The sequence below is a fragment of the Typha angustifolia genome, chromosome 13, assembly GCF_048772165.1.
Source record: "Typha angustifolia cultivar Huaian chromosome 13, ASM4877216v1, whole genome shotgun sequence".
Taxonomy (NCBI): domain Eukaryota; kingdom Viridiplantae; phylum Streptophyta; class Magnoliopsida; order Poales; family Typhaceae; genus Typha; species Typha angustifolia.
The window spans coordinates 14,172,507-14,197,060 of NC_133251.1; the positions used below are offsets into that span (position 1 = coordinate 14,172,507).

At 39.7% G+C, this 24,554-nt stretch overlaps 6 protein-coding genes across 9 annotated transcripts; 5 read left to right on the plus strand and 1 right to left on the minus strand.

Moving 5' to 3' along the window:
* Window positions 1-151: 151 nt before the first annotated feature.
* Window positions 152-1,163, plus strand: LOC140774061 (uncharacterized). Its single transcript, XM_073116901.1, has one exon. It carries the CDS (start codon window positions 240-242, stop codon window positions 993-995), a length of 756 nt encoding a protein of 251 aa, XP_072973002.1. The 5' UTR covers window positions 152-239; the 3' UTR covers window positions 996-1,163.
* Window positions 1,164-2,225: 1,062 nt separating this feature from the next.
* On the plus strand, window positions 2,226-6,719 carry LOC140772911 (probable protein S-acyltransferase 7). Of its 3 annotated transcripts, none has more exons than XM_073115165.1 (6): window positions 2,226-2,479; window positions 2,635-2,835; window positions 3,987-4,169; window positions 5,068-5,376; window positions 5,619-5,852; window positions 5,931-6,718. In XM_073115165.1, the coding sequence occupies exons 2-6, from the start codon at window positions 2,722-2,724 to the stop codon at window positions 6,357-6,359; spliced, it is 1,269 nt and encodes a 422-aa protein (XP_072971266.1). In that variant the 5' UTR covers window positions 2,226-2,479; window positions 2,635-2,721; the 3' UTR covers window positions 6,360-6,718. The 3 variants fall into 3 exon arrangements, with proteins under 3 accessions (XP_072971266.1, XP_072971265.1, XP_072971267.1); XM_073115164.1 differs by having other exon boundaries at window positions 2,227-2,479; window positions 2,645-2,835; window positions 5,931-6,717; XM_073115166.1 differs by lacking the exons at window positions 2,226-2,479; window positions 2,635-2,835 and adding an exon at window positions 2,912-3,472 and having other exon boundaries at window positions 5,931-6,719.
* Window positions 6,720-7,042: 323 nt separating this feature from the next.
* LOC140773270 (pentatricopeptide repeat-containing protein At2g29760, chloroplastic-like) lies at window positions 7,043-8,863 on the plus strand. The gene has a single exon (XM_073115749.1). It carries the CDS (start codon window positions 7,043-7,045, stop codon window positions 8,861-8,863), a length of 1,821 nt encoding a protein of 606 aa, XP_072971850.1.
* A 4,099-nt stretch (window positions 8,864-12,962) lies between these two features.
* LOC140774324 (uncharacterized) lies at window positions 12,963-14,445 on the minus strand. The gene is made up of 4 exons (XM_073117278.1): window positions 14,305-14,445; window positions 14,045-14,227; window positions 13,555-13,615; window positions 12,963-13,441 (listed from the first exon to the last, which is right to left on the minus strand). Exons 2-4 carry the CDS (start codon window positions 14,215-14,217, stop codon window positions 13,184-13,186), a joined length of 492 nt encoding a protein of 163 aa, XP_072973379.1. The 5' UTR covers window positions 14,218-14,227; window positions 14,305-14,445; the 3' UTR covers window positions 12,963-13,183.
* Window positions 14,446-14,688: 243 nt separating this feature from the next.
* LOC140774323 (DNA polymerase zeta processivity subunit) lies at window positions 14,689-17,745 on the plus strand. The gene is made up of 5 exons (XM_073117277.1): window positions 14,689-14,741; window positions 14,834-14,914; window positions 15,014-15,126; window positions 16,992-17,181; window positions 17,294-17,745. Exons 1-5 carry the CDS (start codon window positions 14,714-14,716, stop codon window positions 17,497-17,499), a joined length of 618 nt encoding a protein of 205 aa, XP_072973378.1. The 5' UTR covers window positions 14,689-14,713; the 3' UTR covers window positions 17,500-17,745.
* A 243-nt stretch (window positions 17,746-17,988) lies between these two features.
* LOC140774493 (retinoblastoma-related protein) lies at window positions 17,989-24,553 on the plus strand. 2 transcript variants are annotated; one of them, XM_073117508.1, is made up of 19 exons: window positions 18,382-18,472; window positions 18,583-18,671; window positions 18,759-18,863; window positions 18,977-19,110; window positions 19,220-19,316; window positions 19,417-19,463; window positions 20,077-20,275; window positions 20,396-20,462; window positions 20,580-20,759; window positions 20,842-21,035; window positions 21,115-21,991; window positions 22,122-22,275; window positions 22,373-22,445; window positions 22,527-22,703; window positions 22,782-22,901; window positions 22,985-23,129; window positions 23,217-23,329; window positions 23,876-23,991; window positions 24,072-24,553. In XM_073117508.1, exons 2-19 carry the CDS (start codon window positions 18,594-18,596, stop codon window positions 24,220-24,222), a joined length of 3,027 nt encoding a protein of 1,008 aa, XP_072973609.1. In that variant the 5' UTR covers window positions 18,382-18,472; window positions 18,583-18,593; the 3' UTR covers window positions 24,223-24,553. The 2 variants fall into 2 exon arrangements, with proteins under 2 accessions (XP_072973608.1, XP_072973609.1); XM_073117507.1 differs by having other exon boundaries at window positions 17,989-18,671; window positions 24,072-24,551.
* Window position 24,554: the final 1 nt, after the last annotated feature.

The following is a 24,554-nucleotide window of genomic DNA, read 5'->3' on the forward strand; positions in this document are numbered from 1 at the left end:
AATAATAATAATAATCAATCCTTTGAAAGCATAAAGAATAAAAAGAAATTAGCTGGAGTCTCATTCATTCAGTCTGACGTCTCTGGAATGCTGTTATACTATTCGCCATTTAAGTGATTTTTAGATTCAAACCCCTAGATTTTCGCTATTTATAAAACGAAATGCAAGGTTTGAACTGCAAAGTTGCTGACTTGTAGTGTACTGGGACTTTTCCTTATAAGTAGTATCGTCTTCTCCTCATGTCTCTTCTTGCTATTTTACAATTGAGTCACAAAACCTCACCTTCTCCCACTTTAGTTACTACTGCAGGAGTGGAGCTCATGAGGAGTTGGACGAGATTAATACATCTCAAATCCCTCAGCCTCCAAATGATCATCCCCTGGTGCTTCCACGTGTCCGAAGACGAATCGTCGGCTGCGGCGGCGCCGACTCGAGTTGTAGATTCCGACGGACGCGTTCACGCCTTCGACGGCCATGTGTCGGCGGTGGAGCTGATGTCGGCGCACCCCCGCCACCTCCTCTGCCTCGCCGACTCCTTCTACGTCGGCCAGAAGGTCCCGTCCCTCTCCCAGGCCGATCGGCTCCTACCCGGCCGCACGTATTTCCTCCTCCCCTCCCACTTCTTCCACTCCCCGCTCTCCTTCGCCTCCCTCGCCGCCTCCTTCCCCCTCGGGAAAAAGACCCAGCTGCCCTCCCTCCGCCCCTTCGACGTGCAGAAGACGGCGGCGGGGGAGATCAAGATCACGGTATCGGCGGAGTTCTTGGAAGGGTTAGAGAAGGAAGGAGACAAGAACAGAAAGGGTCGCCGCGTGTGCACGACGGAGGCGTTGGAGAAGGATTACAAGCAGCTAGTGAGGAGCCGATCGTGGAAGCCGAAGCTGGAGACGATTGGGGAGTCAGACAGGCGGAGAACAGGGGGACCTTTTTGTAAAATTAGGAGGAAAAAGAAGAAGAAGACTAGTACTAGATCACAGTCACACCACCATCATCTATGAGTTCCAAAGACTCCTTGATTGTTCTTCTGTGCATCTTTCAGGTCCCTTCTTTTAGCAAAAATTAATGTAAATCGAACACTTCATACATCTTGCATGTAAAACAACGGATAGTATTCTGGAAATTAATATATCTTCTTTTTTTTCCTCCCCCCATTTAAATGACAAGTATTGGGATATAATTTTCTTTTTTCTCTTGTGGCCCGGCTGGAAAGGATTTACGAGTCTCTGGTCAAAGAGTTTGGGTAAAGGTTGCTGTCAGTTAAGCTGACAAAATGTGGTTGCATGTCGCTGCCATTGGTTGCATGCACGCATGACCACTTAACAGTACTACTCCTGCAGCTTGTGGTCTCGAGTCGACGTCTGGTGCATGCGTGGCAGTAGCTAGCCGACACGGGAGTGGTCAAAGTGGGGACTCGCTCCTCGGGGTTGCTCTGAATAATTTATGCACTACAACTTTCCACATGGACAATTATTGGACATGGGCACGGCTCAATCCGTGGTCGTTGTCTTCCATGCACCATCATCAACTGCACGTGCTCACGACCACGGAAAATAGAAGCCCCGCCGGCCAGGCCGAACGACTTACCGTAGACACTCATTTCTATTACCATCCAAACGATTACAACATTGGCCGGCTATATAAATACAACGACGACTTTGATATTAAGCAGAACCATAAATAAAAATAATATATTAAAAAATTATACTAGAGAGAGAGAGAGAGAGAGAGAGAAAACAAATCTTAGCGAAGTGACACACCACAACAGCGAAACCTTACTAGCGTTTTGGGAGCTATTTATTAAGGACTAGAATTGGCCAAAATCTCATGTCTGTAGCGAGTGATGTAACATTGCCGTTGCTGAGATTCTTGGAATTAATTTTCGTTAAGTTTTTTTTACAAGATCCAACGCAGTTCTCTTTCATAAAACCGAGCGACCTTGTTTGAAATCTAGCTCACGTAGCGTATTCTTTTTCTTCTTTTCTTTTGACTTATTCTCAAAAGAGAGCATCATCGTGGATAGGAGAGTATTTTTTTTTTTAGCAGTCAAATTTAATTGGAATATTTAAGGAATAAAGTTGAAAGCAGGAGAATATAGTTTAAAGCTAGGGCGTGCAAAATATATTATCATAAAAATGTTATTGTTTTTCTTCTTTTTTAACTTTTAATTCTTTAAACTGTCGTTTTGAGGCCCGTATCAATTATCAAGCAGCCAAGTACTCCCGGGCGAAGGAAATTCCTACATTCAAGATGTAGATAATCCTCATAATTATTCCTTCCTAATTTTTAGTGTACCGTATCCGTTTTTGTTCACATCATCATCCTCGCTAATGTTATGATCTCCTCCGCCGCTTTTTTCTCGTCGACATCATCTTGAGTCTCGATCCTCTATCGAGGTCCCGGATCTAAAGGCGGGCTTACCGGCGGTGAGCTGACCGGCAGCGGGGGTGTCGTCCGGCTAGGGTTCCGGGTGGTGGAATGCGAGGTGAAGCTCCACAATGCCGTTCTTTTTCCTGCTTGATTTGGCAATCTTGAGCTGCCGTTGCCAATTTACTTTGGATTTCCTTTTAGTACTCCTCGGATGCGAAAAGGTAATCTTGGTTTGTGCTAGTTCTTGCTTATATTCTGAAATGTACTCAGTGTAATGCAGGGATCGTCACGAGATTTGTGAGGTGATGTGGGAATTTGGCTGAATCTTAGTTGTCTGTGAGTTTGAGTGCTGCGAGGATGCAGGGGAAGATGCACGGGGCTGCAGCTCGGCAACCATCAGATTCTAACAGGAGGATTATTGAAACAAATGGTCAACCGAAGAGGGCCTATCAAGTCTGGAAAGGAAACAATGTGAGACTATACATACTGCCTAATTATCTTGCAGTTTTGTAATTTTTGATGGTACTCATTGATAGATTGCAAGCCATTTAAGATCACTACATAAATCATATTTGTTATGCATGTTTAAGAGTAGGCGGGAGCTTAGTTTAGGATGAACGAACTGAAACAACCTCTTCAGAAATGTGGGTAAGACTATGTACATCTTCCCTCACTGACCTGAGTAGACAGGAACCTTGTGCCCAGAGGAGGCTCCGCGCCCTTTTTCATATCAAGTTGGTACTTGTGTTGCTCAGAATAGAAGATAAATCTTCAAAATCATATGGATCGACAGTTAGGGTTTATCTTCAAGAATCATAATTCGCTAACTAACGATCCTATTGACAGCTATGCTGATGTTAATTCAAGCTTTTATTAGCATTTCAGTGCCTTCCATTAGTATGCCTTTGGTTTCTCTCACAAACATTGGAGTATTGCCCTTTCACCAGTGCCTCTTCTAGTTGTTCCTATACATGTTACACAATCTAGACCATTTTCTGTCACTATCCTAGAAATTCTTTACTCTTTGATGTACTCTTCTGGGCAGGCAGATTTCAAATATGAATTATTGGAAAAGGGCCTCACTTATTGGGAAAGAACTTCCTCGATTGTAAGCAGAACATCAACCATGTCCTTCAAGTAAATAAACTCAATGCATGCTCCACTTATCTTTCTATATGGTCTTTTGTGCCTGATGAACCCTTTTTCTTCTAAATGCAAATTAAAGTTCATTTGATGAACAAATCCTTCTAATAAATTAGATGACTAAATGAGCCAAGGAAATTAAGTGTAATTGTAGAATACTGAAAGAGCTGGCAGGCTACCTGATTCTGCCTGCTTTGCCTTGTGAACTTTACTTCTTTTGCTTAGTGCTTAAACTTTGTATTAGTTGTAGAATATGGCCTTAGTTTTTTAATGACTTTAGACATGATGTGGTGGTTACAGCTGACTAATGCTATTGCTGATATCAATGCTTAAACTGTCTTGATCACTGTATCGTGAAGGTTATAATGGACTTGCTGAGTTATACATTTTGAATCGCAATACAATTGGCCAGATGTCTATAGGGTTTCTATAGCTCTACAGGAATGTAATTTATTTGCGCTCTTTCATCTTCCCTGCAGATATTTTTCCTTGGAGGGAGGCTGTTCTTTGGGCCAGATGTGAGGTCACTGGTACTCACAATATTTCTAATTGTAGTTCCAGTAGTCCTTTTTGCTGTCTTTGTTTCGCAACAACTTGTTAATGAGTTCCAGCACTATCTTGGGAATTTGATCATAAGTATAGCCATCATCTTCACAGCATATGTAAGTTCATATCCACTTCTTTCAATTACTAGTCATTATTATTTGACCTTTTTTATTTGAGTGAACTCTATTTTTGTATGCACTTTATAATGGCCACCTAGTAATTTTAAACAAATATATATTAGTAACCGCTACATATGACTAAATATATCATTGACTTGTCATTCCCCATAGACTCCGGGTCTTCTCTTAGGGCCTCTCTTTTTCTATGATAATGTACTAATTTATATTGATGAAAGTTTCACCTAATACATTGATGGGAAATGCTATTCAACAATAAGTTGACACTATTGTAGATCAGTCAGGATGCATTTCACTTCCCCTTTGGTTATTTACCTTTTGGAATTAGAAATAGTTCCCTGTTTATCATCTTCCCTTCTATGATTTATAGCAAGCTCCTCTCTTCTTAAATCTGCTTTGGCATTTTGGGTCATTTCTTGGTGAAGATAATAATCTGCCATAAGAACTTTGATCCTTAATTTATGTGCCCAAATATAGAGAGATTTTGTAGGGAAGTAGTCAACTTAGTGCGGGTGGGTGGGTAGAAGTGAACAGCAAGTGAAGCTGGTTGGGCTAGGAACAGAGCTTCAATAGCTCGTGTCTATACCTCTGCACTAATATCTAGAAGCTTAATGTAAGAGGACATTGAAGAGTTAAGTAGTCTGCTCTGCCCTTTCATGCAGCCTTCTATATGTTGAGTTGCCCTTTATAGATAAACTCATGCATACTGGGAAATCTTTGGTAATGTTTATCATGGAGAAAGGGCCTAAAAGTTTATTGATCTCATGATCTCCTTTTTCTGCAAGTGTGTGTGTGAATTATTTGGAAAAATTTCTTTTTAATATTGCGTTATCAGTAAACTAATTTAAATGGTTCTGTTGGATCCTTATCTGTGCAGATTCTCTTTCTTCTTGTTCTCACATCTGGCAGGGATCCAGGCATTGTTCCCCGCAATCCTCACCCACCTGAACCTGAAGATGTTGGTGAGCCCTCCAATTTATCTGCAGATTGGCCAAGCAGTGCGCCTGGCGGTTCAGGCTTACCACTCACCAAGGATGTCATTGTTAGCGGTGTTGTAGTCAAGGTGAAATATTGCCATACGTGCATGTTGTACCGTCCACCCAGATGCTCCCATTGCTCCATCTGCAATAACTGTGTTGAACGCTTTGATCATCATTGTCCCTGGGTTGGCCAATGCATTGGAAAGGTACATTATGTATCAGCATTTTATTATGCAGTATTACTTCTTGCTACCTTATTAGCATTTGATGCTTAATCCAGTGTATGTTTTTTTTTTTTTGGATGCTCAATACTCTTTTATGTCTAGCTTTCTTATCATCTATATTGTCATCCTTTCTGTTATGAACTTAAATTGGCTAATTTGGATCAACAAAGAACTAAAATTTAGTTAAGGATATTGAGTGTTGCCATCTAATTCTGATCATGCAGAGGAATTATCGCTTTTTCTTTATGTTCGTGTCTTCTACAACTGTGCTCTGCCTATATGTCCTTGCATTTTGCTGGGTTAATCTCAAGAAGATAATGGATGCATATGAATGTAATCTGTGGAAAGCCCTTCTGAGATCTCCTGTATCTGGCATCCTCATCTTATATACATTTGTTGTAGTTTGGTTTGTTGGAGGGTTGACAGCATTTCACCTTTACCTGATTTGCACCAATCAGGTTTGATCCTTCTCCAGTTTCCTTTATGTCCTCAATTTATGCATGAAGTGTTTACTATATTGATAAAACTTTCTGCAGACTACTTATGAGAACTTCCGATATCGATATGATAGGAAGGGTAATCCTTACAACCATGGTTTCGTGGAAAATGTCAAGGAGACCTTGTTTTCAAAAATTCCTAGCTCGAAGAATAATTTCCGAGCAAAGGTCAAGGAGGGCTCATCTGTCTTCACCACTTCACACAATGTTGGGCGTGTCTTGAGCCCTGATATGCCTAAAAGAAGCGTGGATCTGGAGTTGGGTGTAAAACGGCAGGCTGTGGCTGCAGAAGAATTAGAAGATTTACAGAGCCAGATTGGAAGTTCTATGGGTCTAGAGAGATGTGGCACTGAACCTCCACACTTGGTTGGCCAAAAGGAAAACTTTGAAATAACACCTGATATACAGGCATTATCCGCCGAGTTTGGAATGGAACATGGGTTTAGCGAGAGAAGAAAGGTTCAGTAAAATCTTTGAAATGTTGGTATGTAGCAAATCTGCTTTACATTGGTAACAGGTCTAAGGGTGTTGAGAAAGTGAAGTCACAAGCATCAAGAGAGATAAGGCGTTTGACTTCTACTTCAGTTGCCAAGTGGTGTGCTTTGTTGTATATCTTGTAAAGTTGATAAGTTTGCATTGGTTTGCTCTTTTGGTTTGGCTTCTTTGCTGGTAATCTTATTCGTGTTGTTGTGTTCCTGATTTGTTGATTAATTTGCCCTGTAACTGGATTTCATTGATCAGAGTTGTTTCTGACTCTGTTTGCAATTATCATCAGAAGAGTGAGATATTTAACTCTGCTTTTAAAAACTTTTCCTACATTCTATGTAACAAGTTGTTGAATTTGGACAGCATAATTTTGTTAGAAGATATCTTTTTATATCCCTTGCTGATGACGATAAAAAGCAACTAAAGGCTACGTCTAATATGAAATATACAATATCATTTCTCATCATGACTTGTCAAGTCCAACCCCATCGCATGATCTTACTTAATGTTTGGAGAAAATCTAGCCGCCAATTAGATATTTCAAGTTCAACCTTCGCGCTCGAACAGCGTTTGAAGAGTTTCTCCGCAAATCATTTCCGTCCGCTCCTTGCTCGATAAAATTCCCAAGAGAACGTATTCATTTAGCAGTAGCAACAGCACCAGAGATGTCCCGGTGCTGGAGGCGAGCAGAGGAAGACCGCATCGTCGAACTCGTCTCTCGTTGCTCGAGTTTACGCCATCTGAAGCAACTCCACGCCCGCGTCATCGTCTCCGGCCACTCCAATAACAGCTTCGTCGCAACCAAGCTCGTCCGTTCCTTCGCGGAGCTCGGCAGTTTGCGTTACGCGCGAGTCATCGCCAATTCCGTCACGAACCCCAACGCTTTCGTCTGGAATTCACTCATCCGAGCCTACTCCCAAGCTGATAGCCTCGACTCTTCTCGCGAAGCTATCTTCTTGTATACCCAGATGCACAAATGCCCGCAAGTTGAACCCCTTAGTTTTACTTTATCATCTGCTTTGAAAGCTAGCGCTAGATTAATGGCATTGGATGAAGGAGCCCAGATCCATGCGCACGTCTACAAGTACGGTCTACAGAACGATGCCCGGGTCCAGACTACGCTTATTGATCTTTACGGGAAATGTGGCCAATTGGTGGAGGCAAGGAGGAACTTTGATGGGATTGTTAGAGCAGGGGTGAAGGATGTCCAGGTTTGGAATACAATGATTGCCGCCTATGCTACCACTGGGGACATGGAGAGTGCAGAATTCCTGTTTGTGAAAATGCCTGAGAGGAACACTTTTACATCGGTCGAGATGATTGGTGGGTATGCTGCACGCGGTAAGTTACATTTGACACGCTGGATTCTTGAATCGGGATTGGATAATAGGGATGTGGATAAAGTTGTGAGCACTGCCATGATCAGCGGGTATGCAAAATGTGGGGATGTAGCTGCTGCTAGATTGATATTTGATGAGATGAGAGAGCGGGATGTTGCATCGTGGAATGCGATGATCTCTGCATACTCGAATGCTGGACTGACCGATGAGGCATTGGATCTCTTCAAGATCATGCTGAGGAACAGTGGACTGTCAAAGGTGGAACCAAACCATGCTACTATCTCGATCATTGTCTCTGTCTGTGCACAATCTGGATCCCCTAATTTAGCTAATTGGATCCAAGGTTATGTTGACCATTGTTGCTTGAAGCTTTTGAACAACCACACAGTTGCTGCTCTCATTGGTCTGCATTCCAAATGTGGAGATTTGGAGAGGGCATATGAGCTGTTCTCTAAGTGGAAACACAAAGACTTGATCTGCTATAGCTCTATGATAGCCGGATTTGGCATTTATGGGTGCGGAGAGGATGCGATTGGAGTGTTTAATGAATTGAAAGAAGCTAATTTGAAGCCTGATGGGATCTGTTTTGTGTCAGTCTTAACTGCTTGTAGCCATGCTGGCATGGTTGATGAGGGGCGTCGGTACTTTCAGATGATGAAGGATGAGTACCACATCCTTCCAACTGGCGAACACTACATGTGTATTGTAGACTTGCTCGGTCGTGCTGGGCGCATAGATGAGGCTTATAAAATGATCACCAGTGAGATGCCACCAAGCATTCAACCACATGCCGGTATATGGGGAGCGCTATTGAGTGCATGTAGGACATACTCCAACGTAAAGGTGGGGGAGGAGGCAGCAAGGCATTTAATGGAATTGGAACCAGAGAATGCTGGGAATTATGTACTTCTGTCCAACATATATGCAAAAGCTCGGAAATGGGAGGGAGTAGCGTGGATTCGGGCTCTTATGAGGAGCCGGGGAATGAGAAAGCCACCAGGGTGGAGTCAAGTGGACATGGAAAGTGGTTTTGTGAAGTTCATTACTGGGGAGGTCTATGATAGCCACTTAGAGATGGTCTTAGAACTACTAAATTTAGAACTGAAGGATCAAGGATACATCGGAAGCATTGTAGAAGTAGAATGACATACTTGGTTGCTCAAGTAGCTGTTTTTTGCATTTCAGAGCAGTGTCAAGATATCTTTCGGTCTTGCAAGTTCAGAATTCAACTATAGCTAGAACATCAAGATCTCAGGTCCGACAAACTACCATCACTGAGCCGTATCAATTATGAGCAATTTTTCTATGACATGAAGGCAGGATGAAGATTTAGTGATGATCAATTTATTGTTTCTCATAGAACATGAGGCCATATGTGTGACCTGCTTCCAGGTTCATATCAAGTCTCCTTGCAACAGCAATCTGGTTGACGATCATAGCTATCCTGTTAGTTTAGGTGGTCCAGAATTTGAGCAAGGTGTATTTCTAGTAAACAAACAGTTAGCCACCATGTCCAGGGTTCTGCCAGAACTTCATTGTCGTTCTCTGGATGATGATAATGACTGTAATGAGAATTTGGTACAGATCGATTCATCAATACTTCCTACTGGACACAAGACCTTCTTAATTATGCTAAAGACAATTCATGAACAAGGTTTACGTCACATGTCATGATCTGAAGCCAGAAATTTGTGAAATGGTTTGATAAAAGCTCTCGTGCTTGTTTACAGAGGAACCGATGCAAGCCAGTATATAGGTACAGCAACCATGAGCAAGTTCCATTTTTTGGTAGGAAAATTTTACCAATCGTGGGAAAGATTCAAACTAATCTAGACGTGTGAAAGCTTCTATTGTTTGAGTAAGACCTTTTCTGTTTATATAATGCTTCTATCAATTCGATGAGCACAACCAAGTTAGTTTATCTTCTGCTATTTTTATTTTATTGTTTTGTTTTCTTTTTGTAAGACAACACCAAGTACGTGAAGAACCTTGTTTTTTTCTTTGCCACAACTTTTATATTTCATGAAACCACCTGATTGTTGTAAGCAAGGATAAGATTATTATGGCACCTTATTTGTATCATTGTCATAATAATGGCCATTTGAAATTTATAATGGAACATCAATGAAACCATTACCTTATATATCTTCAGTAGTCTTCTGATTGGATTTCAGAAGTAGTTCTTGCTCTGTTCTCTTTTCCCTAAGGTATCACCAAGTACAGTAAGAGTTTCTACCATTTGCTAAATCTGAGACAAAATTGGCCTGATAGATTGACCTTTGGATAGATAAGCATACCAGGCAAACACTATCCACAAAAGTTTTGTGCCAAATCTCTTCATATGCATAAACAAATCAGGGAACCAGATGCTGAGCAATGCCCTGATGGCAGGAAATACCAAAGTTCACAGCTTTATGCCCTCACTTATCTCTTTGTTATATGTACAAATTCACATCTATCAACTATCCCCTACTCTATTTGCCTGCCTTTAGTGCATCAAGTCAGCTTAGCCACTGAGAAGGAATATATGCAGTACAATGGCATTGAATGTGGAACATATTCTCAAGAAGTTTCAATCCATTACAATATGAAGCTAGTGGATAGGAGGGGAAGAAGAATATAATATCCTCAAGTCTATACAAGTCAATGTTGATTAGTTGCTTAGTATAGCAATAGCAGGTGGGAGAAATAAGTATTAGCCAGGCTATTAAGTTCCTGAATCTGGTGCTTCTTGACGTCTCTAGGTAAAGGGTTTTATGTAATAGGCAATGTACTTTAAAATATTCTAAATGCGTGAAGTATGTCCAGAATTTTCATATGAGCATATTCATAGGTTCTGTAAAGGTTCGAGAAGATATTTAAGATAAAGACATATTTTATAGTAGTAGTTTTAACCATTCAAGCAGGAGAATTTTTTATGCACAAGTGTTAGAAGATCAATTCTAACCACCATGGACACAAAAATGAAGAAAAATGACACCTTGGGTGTTCGAACGCACTTATAAACTATACGTATTTGAACGATAAACATTGCGGGGATGAACAGTAATTGATAAATAGTACCATATTAAAATATTGCATTCAAATACACTTATAAACTCTATAAACAATCTTTTAGGACTGTTTGAACTCTGCGTGGCAAAAATATATAAGATTATTTTAATCTAAGCCTAGGATATCTCTTCAATTATTATTTGAAGATTATTAGAAATCACAAATATGCTGATTAAGATTTCTATTTATCTCGATGGTTATCGAAGTTAAATATCGATTACAAAAAATAATACATCATGGATTTGAGCGAGCAAAACCTTACGAATATAGTCATATGTATCAACGAACGGCCTATTAAGTCCAAATTGTAATTGATACGATTATTCAGTGGTTAGATCAATCTTGAATTGAATCTTTATTTTTTTACCCTAAGATTAGCAGTCTTTCTTCATGTAAAAATTAGTTTTATGTACCCAAGACGCATTTCTCCAGCATCGTCTCCCTCATCGGCCTCCAACTGAAGGAGATGGATAGCATATCTCAAACTTTTAAGGCCTGAACGGAAGTGCTGAAACACGAGTTTTTTCTTTTATCAATTTGCTATCTCCAACAAAAATTAATACAATTTTATTATAGTTTTCAAACTATTTAGAAAAGACTATAATTAACCCCACGTAAGAGATCACGCCAGCAAATGAGAACCTAAGAGTGTTGCTTTTGTAATACCCTAATCCTACAAAACAAGTTGTATTAAATTAATAGTAAATGGACTTTATAAACCGCCTATTATGAAAAACGATTTACTTAAAAGAAACCTTCGAGGCATAATAAATGGACTTTATAAACCGGCTCCTATGAAAGCGATTTACTTGAAAGAAACTCTTAAGCAATCAGAAACTGTATTACTTTAACAAATAAGTTAACATTTTTAAGTGACCATTAATAACTTTTGGTTAGAGATAGCAAATCAGTCAAAGGCTCAAGCAAACAGTATAAACGTGAGAAAAAGAAAAAGGAGGGTAGCAACGGTCGACCTTCTCACAAAATAATCACCAAAAACATGGTGATTGCAGTGGGGTTAGTTTGTCACATCATACATAAGTGATGTCTATCCATAGCCCTTGTCATGCATTATCCTTGCCTTTTATGAAGACGGAACTTCTCATAGTCTCTTATTGATAGATATATAACATTGTCTAACATTTAGCATCATTCTATGACTATGGGCTGTCTACATAATTTAAACCCAGCTCGGCTCGCTAAGACTTGTGACCAAGTTTGGCTTGAAAGTGAGTTGATTTGAACTTGATATGCATAACAGACTCAAAATTAATATTAAGCTGGATTTGATCTCAGAGCCGAGTCGACTCAAAAATAATAATACAATAATATAATATAGTATAATATGTAATACACATGTCTAATATGGATCTTAGATTAAAATCTACACTCTTAGTATTATTATATTAATTCTTAACTGTCACCATTTTCTTCATGCTCGATTTAGTCTTTGATTTAGAATTAAAATTGCTTATTAATTGGTTCTCAAGCTCGAAATTTATCGATTCAAGATTGATTCTACGATTAGGCAACAAAATTAATTTTAATTTAAGCTTAAACAAATCTCCGCTCGGTTATACCCCGACACGACAAATACTGATGGCCCTTAGAGCTTTTCTCACGCTTCCAAGTAGCCAAAGTCAAAGATGGGACAAAGTAGATGTGGAACTACAACGTGGCATGTTGTCTCTAAGAGTCAAGACCAATGGTTGTTTCTTGGAACTTTCCTCGTAGTTATCAGAATCGGGGACTAAGTTAATTATACAGTGATGGGTGGATGCACATAGAGTATACGCAAACTTTGATATGTACATATAGTCAAACTATGAGGAAGAATTGTATACTGAAATGATCCATTCTCCATCAACAGCACCAGTTTAATGAGACATAAATGAATAAAAAATTGCCCACATTGGAAGGATTCAATCTCAAAAAACTTTACCCACAGACCAAATCCTCGTCACCTCCTTACTTTAATGAGAATTAAATGAGGCATAAATACAACCATGGCTGTTGCTGTCAAGACCCAGTTGAGCGAGCTTTCCCAGCAACTGTGTCCAGATTTCCAAACTATCTATTTCAACAGGCACATGGAATGCACTGTAACACATACACGAACGACTAAAAGAAAGAGACTTTGACTCAAATCTTTCTGGCAAAGCAAAACCTAGGTGTGGTTGAGGTCGGCACGTAACAACGCACTATGAACAATTATATTACAAATAGAAGAAAATTTTGTACATCTTTACATCCTATGTGTATATATATATATATACTGAACCCAGCTCTCATTTAGAACAAATAGCAGCAAGTTCAGACTCGCAATTGCCAAACTATTTTTCTATCTACATGTGAAAACTTGGGGGATATGTACAAGATAACATCGTGATCTTCCAGGAAATCTTAACAGAGTCAAGCAAGAGCTGAGACGAAACCTTCGATTCGCAATCTTGGACTCGATCCGTAAGAAGAAGCACAAGATGGGGATCCTCTTTCTACTGCGGTAGAAGGCTTCATAATATGGAAATTCCCTGTTGGAGAATTGAATGATGGAGTTTGGTTGGAAAATTGAGCATCGTGAACTATTGGGTTACCAGTGCGAGCAGGTGGTGTGCCACAAAAGAAACCCCCTTCGGTTGTGCTATCTGACTCACCCTCGTATTCTCCATCCTGGATTCCATGATGATGACAAAGAAAAGATCAAAAATTTATCCAAAGAAAGACTAAACAAAGGAAGAAAAAGGGATTAATTTGTTAATGGAGATAAGTGATAAGTCCACTACCTTGCTCAATATGATGTCCAATATGTCAAGGCCCAAGTCTCCTTTATTGAAAGAGCAAATGCTGATATCGGATAAAAAATTGGTTAGAAACTTGGATCAAAGTTAGTAATATACAACAAAATTCGAGAACAGAACTGCGAAATTGATCTCGTGGATATCAATTAGATCGACTAAGAGGAAGCAAATATGAACTGTGTGTAACAAATCTTCAACAGCCCCGATTTCATATTTTGTCGGTAACTTTTTAAGTGGCCACACAAACTATCATCTATTCCTTTTTCTGCTCTTTGGATCATACCCGAATCAATCCATAGCAAGATGAAGTCTTCTAATTTTTTTCAACTTAGATCAATACTAGCATACTACCACGATCTTAAGAATACTAGCAAAAACAACAATTAGCTAAAGAGAACACAAAAGTACTGGGTTGCAAAAGCAAACATAAAGATATCGAATCTCTTAGATCTACATACTTGCTCAGATTACTCACCCCTTTGATTTGGATCTGCTGAAATTGTCAAAGATCATAGGAACTATCGCAGCCCGACGAGGCTCAGGACATACCAATTCACTCAACGGAGGAGCAGATCGACATCTCGAATCGCATGTGCATTCTGCGAATAAATGGCGAATACCGCTTATTCTAAGCGAACAACTCCCCATCTTATCCTTCCTGGAGAACGAAGATAAGCAAATTATTCACCATTGGAATAAAGGGCGAACAGATCCAAATAGGTCCCCGGTTCTTACCAAGGAGGACACACCGTCGAGAAAACCCTCGATTGTGCACAGATCTCGTGGCGAATCTCGCGCTCGGATTTCTGTGCGATGGCGGCGTCGGAGGAGGAGGAGGAGGAGGAGGAGGAGAAGGAGAGAGAAGAATACGTACTTCTCCTTCAAAGCTCTCTCTCTCTCTCTCTCTTCCCTCTACTCCTCTCCAGAGGCGGTTTGTGATCACCGCCTTAAATGGGCGGTGGCATTTTATAATGCTCACCGACTCTTTAATACTAATTACTTATCAATAAATATCTTATTAGTTTGACTGCATTACTATAGACATCAAGTTGCGGATGCGGGTCTAAGTCGGATCGGGTTTCCACTCTAAAGTCCGTTAAAATTCCCCAAAATGCCCTCGCAAAACCTGACCCCGAGAGTCGCCATGGATCGCAAGAACCAAACTCCGCAAGGTGATGTCTTCTTCTTTGTTTCTTCTGTTTCTACTTCGTTATCAAAGTCCAAAGACCTCGCCTTTGATGAATTCTTCTTTCGTTTGTTTCAGGAGAAACGGCTCAGATACTGGTGGAGTTCCTGGAGGTGGCGATAACTTGCATCGTTTTCCTTAAAGGGTTCTATCCTCCTGGTACCAACTTGGATTCTCTTCTTTGTTTTACCTTGATTGGGCTTCATTTGGAGTAACTTATTGTTTCTTTCTTTGGCGTTGTTGCTTGTGGTGGAAAAGGGGCATTTGAGAGGAGAAGGTATATGAATGTGGTGGTGCAGAAAGCACGACACCCGCAGCTTGCGAGCTATATCCACTCTGCAACCTCTGGTCTTCTACCATTCATACAAAAGGTCTAATCTTTCTTTTGTTTCCTTGTATGGGTACCCTTTGTTCAAACTTTTTTTTTCCCTTCCAATATTGTGGTTAGTTGGTTATTGATTTGTTGCCGATTGGCTTGCTTTTGCTACTTAGGTAGCTATTATGAATACGAGTTGAGGCTTATGCACACAAGAATGTTGCCATACATATTAGGAAAACTAACAATACTAGTAAAACCACGTAGCCAGATTAAAGTCTTGGATATTCCTTTGTGTGAAGAATGGATAAGTTCCTTTCTTCCTCATTTTTGTATGGCAAGGTAAATAAGCAAAAGAATGAATAAACTAGCCATGTTGCCTCATTTGATGCAGGAGGCTCGATGCGGCAAGTAATATGTTTCAAATGCTCAATCCTATTCTAGAAATTCATTTGGATAATGTTTGATTGTTTTGAACTTGCGGAGTCTACACAATTTAACTAACAATCACTTTAATGTTATGAAGCTGGCAACTTATATTTGATATGATTTGGTTAGCACAAAGACATTAGTTCTCACAGGCACTTTTACTTACAGTTTAGATTAACTTAGGGTTTTTACTTTTAATCAACTGTAATCAATCTATGAATTGCAACCTCTGAGGTTGTGAAACTCAAGGGTTAGGCAATGGCAAAACCATGGAGGTTGTGAAACTCAAAATCCAAAGTTGGTACAAAAAATGGTAAGCATTTTAGCGAGGTTAGCATGCACACAAGTTCATATGAAAAGATCTTACAGAGAATGATTTACGAATGACTGAGATGAAATTTTAGATGTACAGATTCTCATCTATCCAAAGACAACCATAGAGGCTGTGAAACTCAAAATCCAGAATAGGTACAAAAAATTGTAAGCATTTCAGTGAGGTTAGCATGCACACAAGTTCATATAAAAAGATATTACAGAGAATGATTTACGAATGACTGAGATGCAATTTTAAATGTACAGACTCTGTTCTGTCTGTAGATTTTGGTTTCTGAAGGATGTTTGAAACTTGTTAGATGTACAGAGCATAAGGAAGAAAATCTAGACTCTAGAGTCTGTTAAAGGTGGACATTATTCTGGAAGGTTAAAATTCTTTCCCTATTTTAGAAAGGATGAAACCCTGAGTACAGTCAGTACATAAACTTGTAGCAAACCGATGCACAATTTGTTCTCTTACTATGGTTTCTTTAAGCTCTGAACAAGCAAGTGATAATTATGTCAACTGGGTGTCTGTGAATAAATACATTGAAAACTGTAGAAATCCAAGTGCAGATACTAAAACAGCCACCTGTTGTTATGTGAAGTGTCCTGACTTCCCTCATGTGTCGTTCCAATTCCAATTTCCTCAGATGGTTCCAATAATATTGTAAAGATGTAACAAAATGCTACTTAAACATCTTTTGCTACAAAATTCAAAATTTTTCCTTTCCGAACCATCTGTGCTCCTCTTTCGCAGTTATGTTGCCAATCTTGTATTGAATTATTTCTGTTATTGCAGAAATACTAACCATTTCTTTTTCTCATTCTATCATCATTGGAATCTGTTTTGTTTTGATGACATACTTGTCACTGTATTATTAGCTAGTCCTGTCATGGTTTGGACAATCAGGTAGGATATCCAGGAAACTTGACTTTGGTTAGTCTTGAAGTAATCTATCATTTATTTCAAATGTTATTATTTCTCAGAGAAAACCTAGATATCAGAGGTACAATCTCTGGAAATACCTGGAAGCTAGTTAGGTACATAATTAACTACTAAAGGAACAGGGGAGGTGATGAAGGGTTGTAATTGTGTTAAAAAAAAATTTGGAAAAAAAATTCTCTTACTGTTTCCAATCCATTGTATCCAAATCATTCTTCATATCTTAATATCAGGGACTGGTGGAGAGGGTGGTAGTAATCTTCTACAACAAAGAGCAAGTCCCAGTTGAGAAATTTGTGTTCAAGCTAACCGTGAACCAATCATACAGCTCGACGGTGGAGGAGAATAACCTAGAGTTTGCTCTCAGAGCTTTCCTGGTCAAGCTGACTGTTGCTGAACCGCGTACTAAACCCCTGCCAGATGGTATATTCAATTCTAGCTATTCGCGGAACAAATATATTTCAGAAAAGAACTTAGTGATTGCAGCTTTGATGTATCAATAGGGTGAATTAAGCTTGTCATTCCCTTGTTATAGGTAGTAATTGGGAGATCACTGCCTACTTTCATTCCCTTCCTGCAAACAGCGACAAGGAGGCAGAGCTCTGGATTCCTACAGACACGAAGCAATGGATGCAGCCCCCACAGATTACTCCCATCAAGTCGATGAGCAGTGATCCTCTGAAGGTTCAGCTCTATATGGAACATCCCAGTCCAGCGGAACCGAGGGACCTGGTAGGATAAAAACTCCTGAGTTGTTAGCATGTCTACTTGTCTGTAAATTGATGCCAAAGATTAACCATCACTTTGTGATTTGCGATTGTAAGTTCTCAAGTTGAGAAAAAGGAGGGGCTAATCAGTAGAAGAGAATATCAAAGTGTATTGTCTATGAATGGAAGAGTTGAATGTGTTGGACAACATACTAATACAATTGATACAAGCTTGTCTGTAACCATCCTATTGTTGAATTAATTTCTCTAAAGTGATCAATTCAAGGAGTTTTATCTTAATCATTTTGGTTGTTTAAATTGTGAAATATTATATTAGATAATTATGTGGAAGAGTTATACCAGATTGGGCTTGGGCCGAAGGCCTGCAGATGCGGCCTGGATGGTCCAGATCGCATCGTGCGTACCTCTGTCCTCCACTCCATCGGAACCGTACATTCTCTCGGGATCACGTGCGACAGATCTCTAGGGCACCGAATATTTCGCACCATAATTTCACAGAGTAAAACTCGCCCCGCCGCTCTTCATGGCAAAGGCTTGATTCAATAAGCCGTGATGCCGTCAAACTATGGGTCACAAACTAGCGTCCGTTTCTCGCCCGCCTCGATTCCGCCGACGGCTAAATGTAACCGTGGTCCCCAACCGTTTCCCGCCTTCAAAAAAGTATCAGCTGCCACGTTTCCCTACCTGATTGGCCGAAGCATTGCACGGTCGGGCATGACATGCATGATCCCGTCACATGCATCCATTTTCCCGCGCTTATGGGGAGGCATTTCTCCTACTAAAGAAATGGGAATATAAGAGGTGACGGAGAAAAAAGGAGGGAAAAAGATAGGGTTTTGCGAGCTCTTCATTGATCCCCCCAAAACCCTAGGGCCCTTCCTATTCAATCCGCCGCTCGATTTGCCACAGATCCATCTTCTCCTGCTGTTTCCGGTCGTTGATCGAGGAGATCGAGGAGAGGAGAAGGATTTGGGCTAAGATTCGAGGTGCCTTTTCATTTCCTGGATCTGTCTGAATCCATAGTTTCTGCGTGGGAAAAAAATATGATCGATCGATTAGGGTTTCAGTTAAGATCCATATGAATTGATGAAAGCAGCTTCCGGGAACATGGAAGACGTGAAGCCCATTCTTTTGCATTCGGATGACGGCGGTGCTATGGAGGCTAGATTCGCGGACCTCTGCAAGGTTTGGCTCTCGGTTTGTTCGATTTCTTTGTTTCTTCTTTGTTTCCTTTCTGGGGTGATTTGAGACAGATGATGTGATGGTGTATAGATCAAATTGGGGGTTGATGAGAATACGATGAGACAGGCGATGATGTTATTCAGAGAAAGCAAGCACATTCTCGTTGCGAGCTCGTCCACTGTTGGAAGCGTATCGGTAAATTGTCCTCTTTGTGTTTCTAAATTTGCTTATTTTGATCTAGTTGCTAAATTAGGATTTATTTGATTATTTTTTTTCCCAAACTGATATTTTATTTCTTTCAAATATAGCCTGAGGAGAATGAGAGGATCTGGTCAGCATTTATTCTGTACTGCGTGTCAAGATTGAGCAAGGGAAGAGCCAAACAGGAAAAGGAAGAGAGTGGTATCACACTATGTCAGATATTGAGGGCCTTTAGGCTTAGGTAAGATGCCTGTATTTTTCTTTTATATGTTCCCCTTCTTAGTTGCTTACGCATTAGGCGTTATTTGTGCTAATTCCTTTTTTTTTTTATCTACCTTTGCAATATGCAGCATTGTGGAATTCTTCAAAGAGGTGCCACAATTTTGTCTCAAGTTTGGTTATATTTTAAGTGGTCTATATGGTTCAGATTGGGAGAAGAGGCTTGAGGTAGGACAAGGGGGAATTACATTTAGCTATTACCTCTGAATTTTAGGAGGAGCCTTCCCCTCATAACTAACTTCAGTCATCTTTTGTGTTTCACCTTTAGTTGAAGGAATTACAAGCAAATGTTGTCCACCTAAGTCTCCTAAGCAGGTAAATTTTTACTGCCATTTTTTCTCCTTTTTGCCTTTATTCAACATTTTCTCTCTCTTGTCATTGATTATGAAGTGAACCTTCAGGCGGCGCTGTATTTGAGACATTGGACATGTTACCACTGTATGAAAGTTGAGTCTTTGGAGTATTATAGAGAAAATTTTCTCAAGAATTGCAACTCATGCTTGCCTTTTTAGCTCTAGGATAGTTTCACTCTGTAAAGACCTTTTATAAAATAGTGTAGTACATTAAATGATAATATGGTAGGGATCACAGATAAGTAAGTCTATCAATGATCATTTTTCAAGATCCATCTTTCAGGTATTCCTTTATGTGTCACATCACATTGTTAATTTACCACAGTACCAGCTAGTAAGCAGAAATGAGCCAGTATTTTAATTTTATTTTATTTAGTATGCAAAAAACCAAAATTTACTGGTTGAGTAAATGCAACATGATGCTGTGATTGATTTTTTTTTTTTGTTGCTAACTGCTCCATTTCATTGTTTCTAATCATTTGATGTATGATGTTCGTAATTGCAGCCACTTGTATTTACTTATATCGGCTATGAAAAGTTATCATGTTATTAATGATAATCTGATAGCATATCAGGTACTATAGACGTGCATATCAGGAGTTATTCTTACCAAGCGATACAAACAGTGGTCAGAATTCTGCAGTTTCTAGCAATACAGGATATGTTTCTGACTACCATCGCTTTGGGTGGTTGTTATTCTTGGCTTTACGTGTCCATGCATTCAGCCGATTCAAGGATCTAGTGACTTGTACAAATGGACTAGTCTCTATCTTGGTAAGTATTTATGGTATTTTCCTCTTGTATTGTGTCGAGTGTTAAGCACATTTTGTTATCATCTGCTACATTTTGGGTCAGCATATGTGAACATCTCTAATTATTTGAATCTTTATACAGGCCATACTGATTATTCACGTTCCTGTACGCTTAAGGAACTTTACTATCCAGGAAGCTTCAATTTTTGGTAATGATGCTTTAATTAATGACTGTAATGTGCCTGTGTCCCTTTTGAGTTTGGTACTTTATTCCATATCATTGCTTATGCCTTAAAGTGGGGACCTTGTTTCTTGTTGTGATTCAGCTAAGAAATCAGACAAGGGTGTTGACCTTCTTGCTTCTCTTTGTGACAAATATCATACCTCGGAAGATGAGTTGAGCATGGCTCTGGAAAAGACAAATAGTTTGATAGTGGATATTTTGAAGAAGAGTCCATGCCCAGCTTCAGAATGCCGAAAGGATAATTTAGCTTTCATGGACCCAGGTCTGTGAGCCTACCTATTAAAATCTTGCTTCACCTTTATATATATGTCAGAACTCGGGCCAATTTTTATCATATTGTGCAGATGGTTTGACATATTTTGAGGATCTGTTGGAGGAAAATTCTTTGCAATCAAGTTTACTCATTTTGGAAAAAGATTATGATAATGCAATAAGCACAAAAGGTGAGCTGGATGAGCGCATGTTTGTCAATGATGAGGACAGTCTACTTGGAAGCGGAAGCCTATCTGGAGGTGCCATTAATATATGTGGGGCAAAGGTGTATTGTTGTACCTGTATAAACTATGGCCTCGCATTTTGTTCTCAATTTTCTTCTTACATGATTTTTATTGATGCAGAGGAAATATGATGCAATGGCCTCACCAGCAAAATCAATAACAAGTCCAATGTCACCACCACAGTCTCCTACCTCTCCTGTTAGTGGAAATGGTTTCTGTAATTCCAGGATGGCTCCAGTTACACCAGTGAGCACTGCCATGACGACCGCCAAGTGGCTACGGAATGTAATCTCTCCACTTCCTTCAAGACCTTCAGCAGAGTTGTTGCGCTTTTTTTCAGCATGTGATAAGGATGTTACAAATGATATTGTCCGCAGAGCCAACATAATATTGGGGGCAGTTTTTCCTAGCACTTCCTTTCGAGACCGATGTGTATCTGTAGGTATTCAAGGTGCAAATCGGATGGATACTATCTGGGCTGAACAAAGAAAAGTGGAGGCCATAAAACTATATTTCAGAGTTTTGGAGTCAATGTGTAGAGCTGAATCACATATATTAAACGGAAAGAATCTTACTTCACTATTATCCAATGAACGGTTTCATCGATGTATGCTTGCTTGTTCGGCTGAACTGGTTTTGGCGACTCATAAGACAGTCACTATGATGTTCCCTGCTGTTTTGGAGAAAACTGGCATAACAGCATTCGATTTAAGCAAGGTGATAGAGAGTTTTGTGAGACATGAAGACACTCTCCCAAGAGAGTTGAAGCGGCATCTAAATTCCTTGGAGGAGCGGCTTCTAGAAAGCATGGCATGGGAGAAGGGTTCATCAATGTACAATTCCTTGATTGTTGCTAGGCCTGCTCTCTCTGCAGAGATAAACCGTTTAGGATTATTGGCAGAACCAATGCCATCTCTTGATGCTATCGCAATACATCATAACATTTCCTCTGGAGGTCTGCCACCTCTCCCATTTCCAAAGCGTGAATGTTCACCAGGTACTTCTCTATCCCATTACTCTATTGGAATATCTATCCATACTAGCCATAATTTAGCGTCTACTTGTAGTTTGTGTAATCAGATCTTTCTTTTTTTAATATTGTTTTATGCATCTTGTGATTTTTGTAGATCAAAATATGGATGCAGTGTCTCCTAAGAGAACATGCAGTGAACAGAGGAATGTGTTGATAGAACGTAATTCATTTAAGTCACCTGTCAAGGAGCATCTGATCCATAACGGTTTCAAATCGAAGTTACCACCACTTCAGTCTGCTTTTGCAAGGTTGTGAATCTTTAGACATACTATTTGAGTTTCATTGTGAAATTTGTAGATTGGTTGGGAGATCTAGATGATTTTAATCTGATAACCTTATTTGCAGTCCAACAAGGCCAAATCCTGCAGGTGGAGGGGAAACATGTGCTGAGACGGGGATCAATATCTTCTTTAGTAAGGTAAGCTTTTTTCTGTGAAGAATTTCTTTTCACCCACTTTCTTGCCATTCAAGTTCTAATTCTGATATACATTCTCCATAGATTGTAAAGCTGGCTGCTATTAGAATCAGAAGCCTGTGTGAGAGGCTGCAGCTTTCTCAGCAAATTATGGAGCGTGTGTACTGCCTTATCCAACAAATTCTTAGCCAACGAACTGCCCTTTTTTTCAATCGACATATTGACCAGCTTATTCTATGCAGCTTCTATGGTGTTGCTAAGGTATGTTGGTAACTTGCAAAGTGATCTTTGTTTGCTTGTCACTGCATCTGTTATCCTAAATGGATTCTATCTCTGCAGATTTCCCAACTGACTCTTACTTTCAAGGAGATCATTTTCAACTACAGAAAGCAACCACAATGTAAGCCTCAGGTTTTTCGCAGCGTCTTCATTCATTGGCCATCAACGAGTCGAAGTGGAGTAAGATTCTTCACTCTGTTTCTCTTTATCTGGAGGTTTCCCCCGAAAAAACATTCATTTTCTAAGCATATTTATGGAATCAGAAAACAGGAGAGGAACACGTGGACATTATCACCTTTTATAATGAGGTATTTATTCCTTCTGTCAAGCCTTTGTTGGTGGAGCTAGGACCTTCTGGAATTACGAACAGAAGCAACAAATTGACTGAAGATAAAAATTGTGCTGATGGTATGTGCTACCTAGTACTAAACGATATTTTCTATGTGGAAAGTTGCCCACAAGCTTTTTGTGAAATACTTAAATCTTGCAAAGCAGGCCAAATTCCAGGATCACCTAGGGTGTCTTCTTTCCCAAATCTTCCCGATATGTCCCCAAAGAAAGTTTCCGCTGCTCACAATGTCTATGTATCCCCTCTGCGATCATCTAAGGTGAGCCTTTCGTCCTTTACAGGAGATTCTGGGGTTTTTTTTCACATGTTAACTTAAGAAATCCTGTGTTTACCTTTTCTTGTCTTTGACCTTTTACAACATTTTTTTTTTGCAGATTTAGCATAAGACAGTTATTTAATGCAGAATAAGTGTTTAAGAAGCTTGAAATATTTTTATCTTTTAAGTCTCATTCTGTCAAATCAAATGATCATGTTTTTTATCATTTACTCTTTTTTTTCAATTTGACTTTTAATATTGAAGCTATAATTCAATTGATCCCTATAGAAGAGAAAGTAAAACAACATTACAATATGCATGATGCATAAGATTCGAACAACTTTCTTTGTTGAATCTAATACTGATGGTTTGACAAACTTTCACCTTTGTTTTGATTCATTCTTTTTTCTGTCTTGTTATTTTATCAAATCTCAAAAGATAAATTACTGCCTCACATCTACCGCTAATTCTTCTGTGCACAAACTCTTGGATAATCATAACTTGCTTTCATGATTAGTTTGTTGTAATACAAGTTTGTGCCAATTACAGATGGATTCTTTGCTGTCGCCTAGCTCGAAAAGTTATTATGCCTGTGTTGGCGAGAGCACTCATGCTTTCCAGAGCCCTTCCAAGGACTTGACAGCCATTAACAACCGCTTGAATTGGTGTGTATGCTAACTTATATATTGATGTAATCCCCAGTGAAAATAATGCCGATTACTGATAGTTGATCAAAATACTGCAGCGGTAGGAAGGTCAGCGGCAGACTCAACTTTGATATGGTGAGTGATTCAGTCGTAGCTGGGAGCCTTGGCCATCAAAGTGGCAGTTCTGCTTCGGCCACAGCAGTTGCCACCTTAAAGTTGCCCATCAAGTGTGAGCAAACCGATTCATAATGGCTTTTGGTGTGGGCTTTCTAACCTATCAATAGATCTCTAATCTTATGATATCATCCTTGTATGAGGTTTAGGTCGGGGGAAATTATGTGTGAGCAGCTCGCTTGTGTAGAATAAACAAAAAATGCTGCTCAGTTGATTTCCCCATCTGCTTCATGAGTTTTAGTTCCGAAGCTCCTTAAAAAGCACATACGGTTATTACTGATGTAATTTAATAAGTTCTGCTTATCTATATGTAATGTAAATTAGATAGTCTTTTGTGGCATTTTGCTCTCTGACTGTCGTTACTTCTGGAAGCTAACGGTTTGCAAAGCACCGGGCCTCGTTCGCCT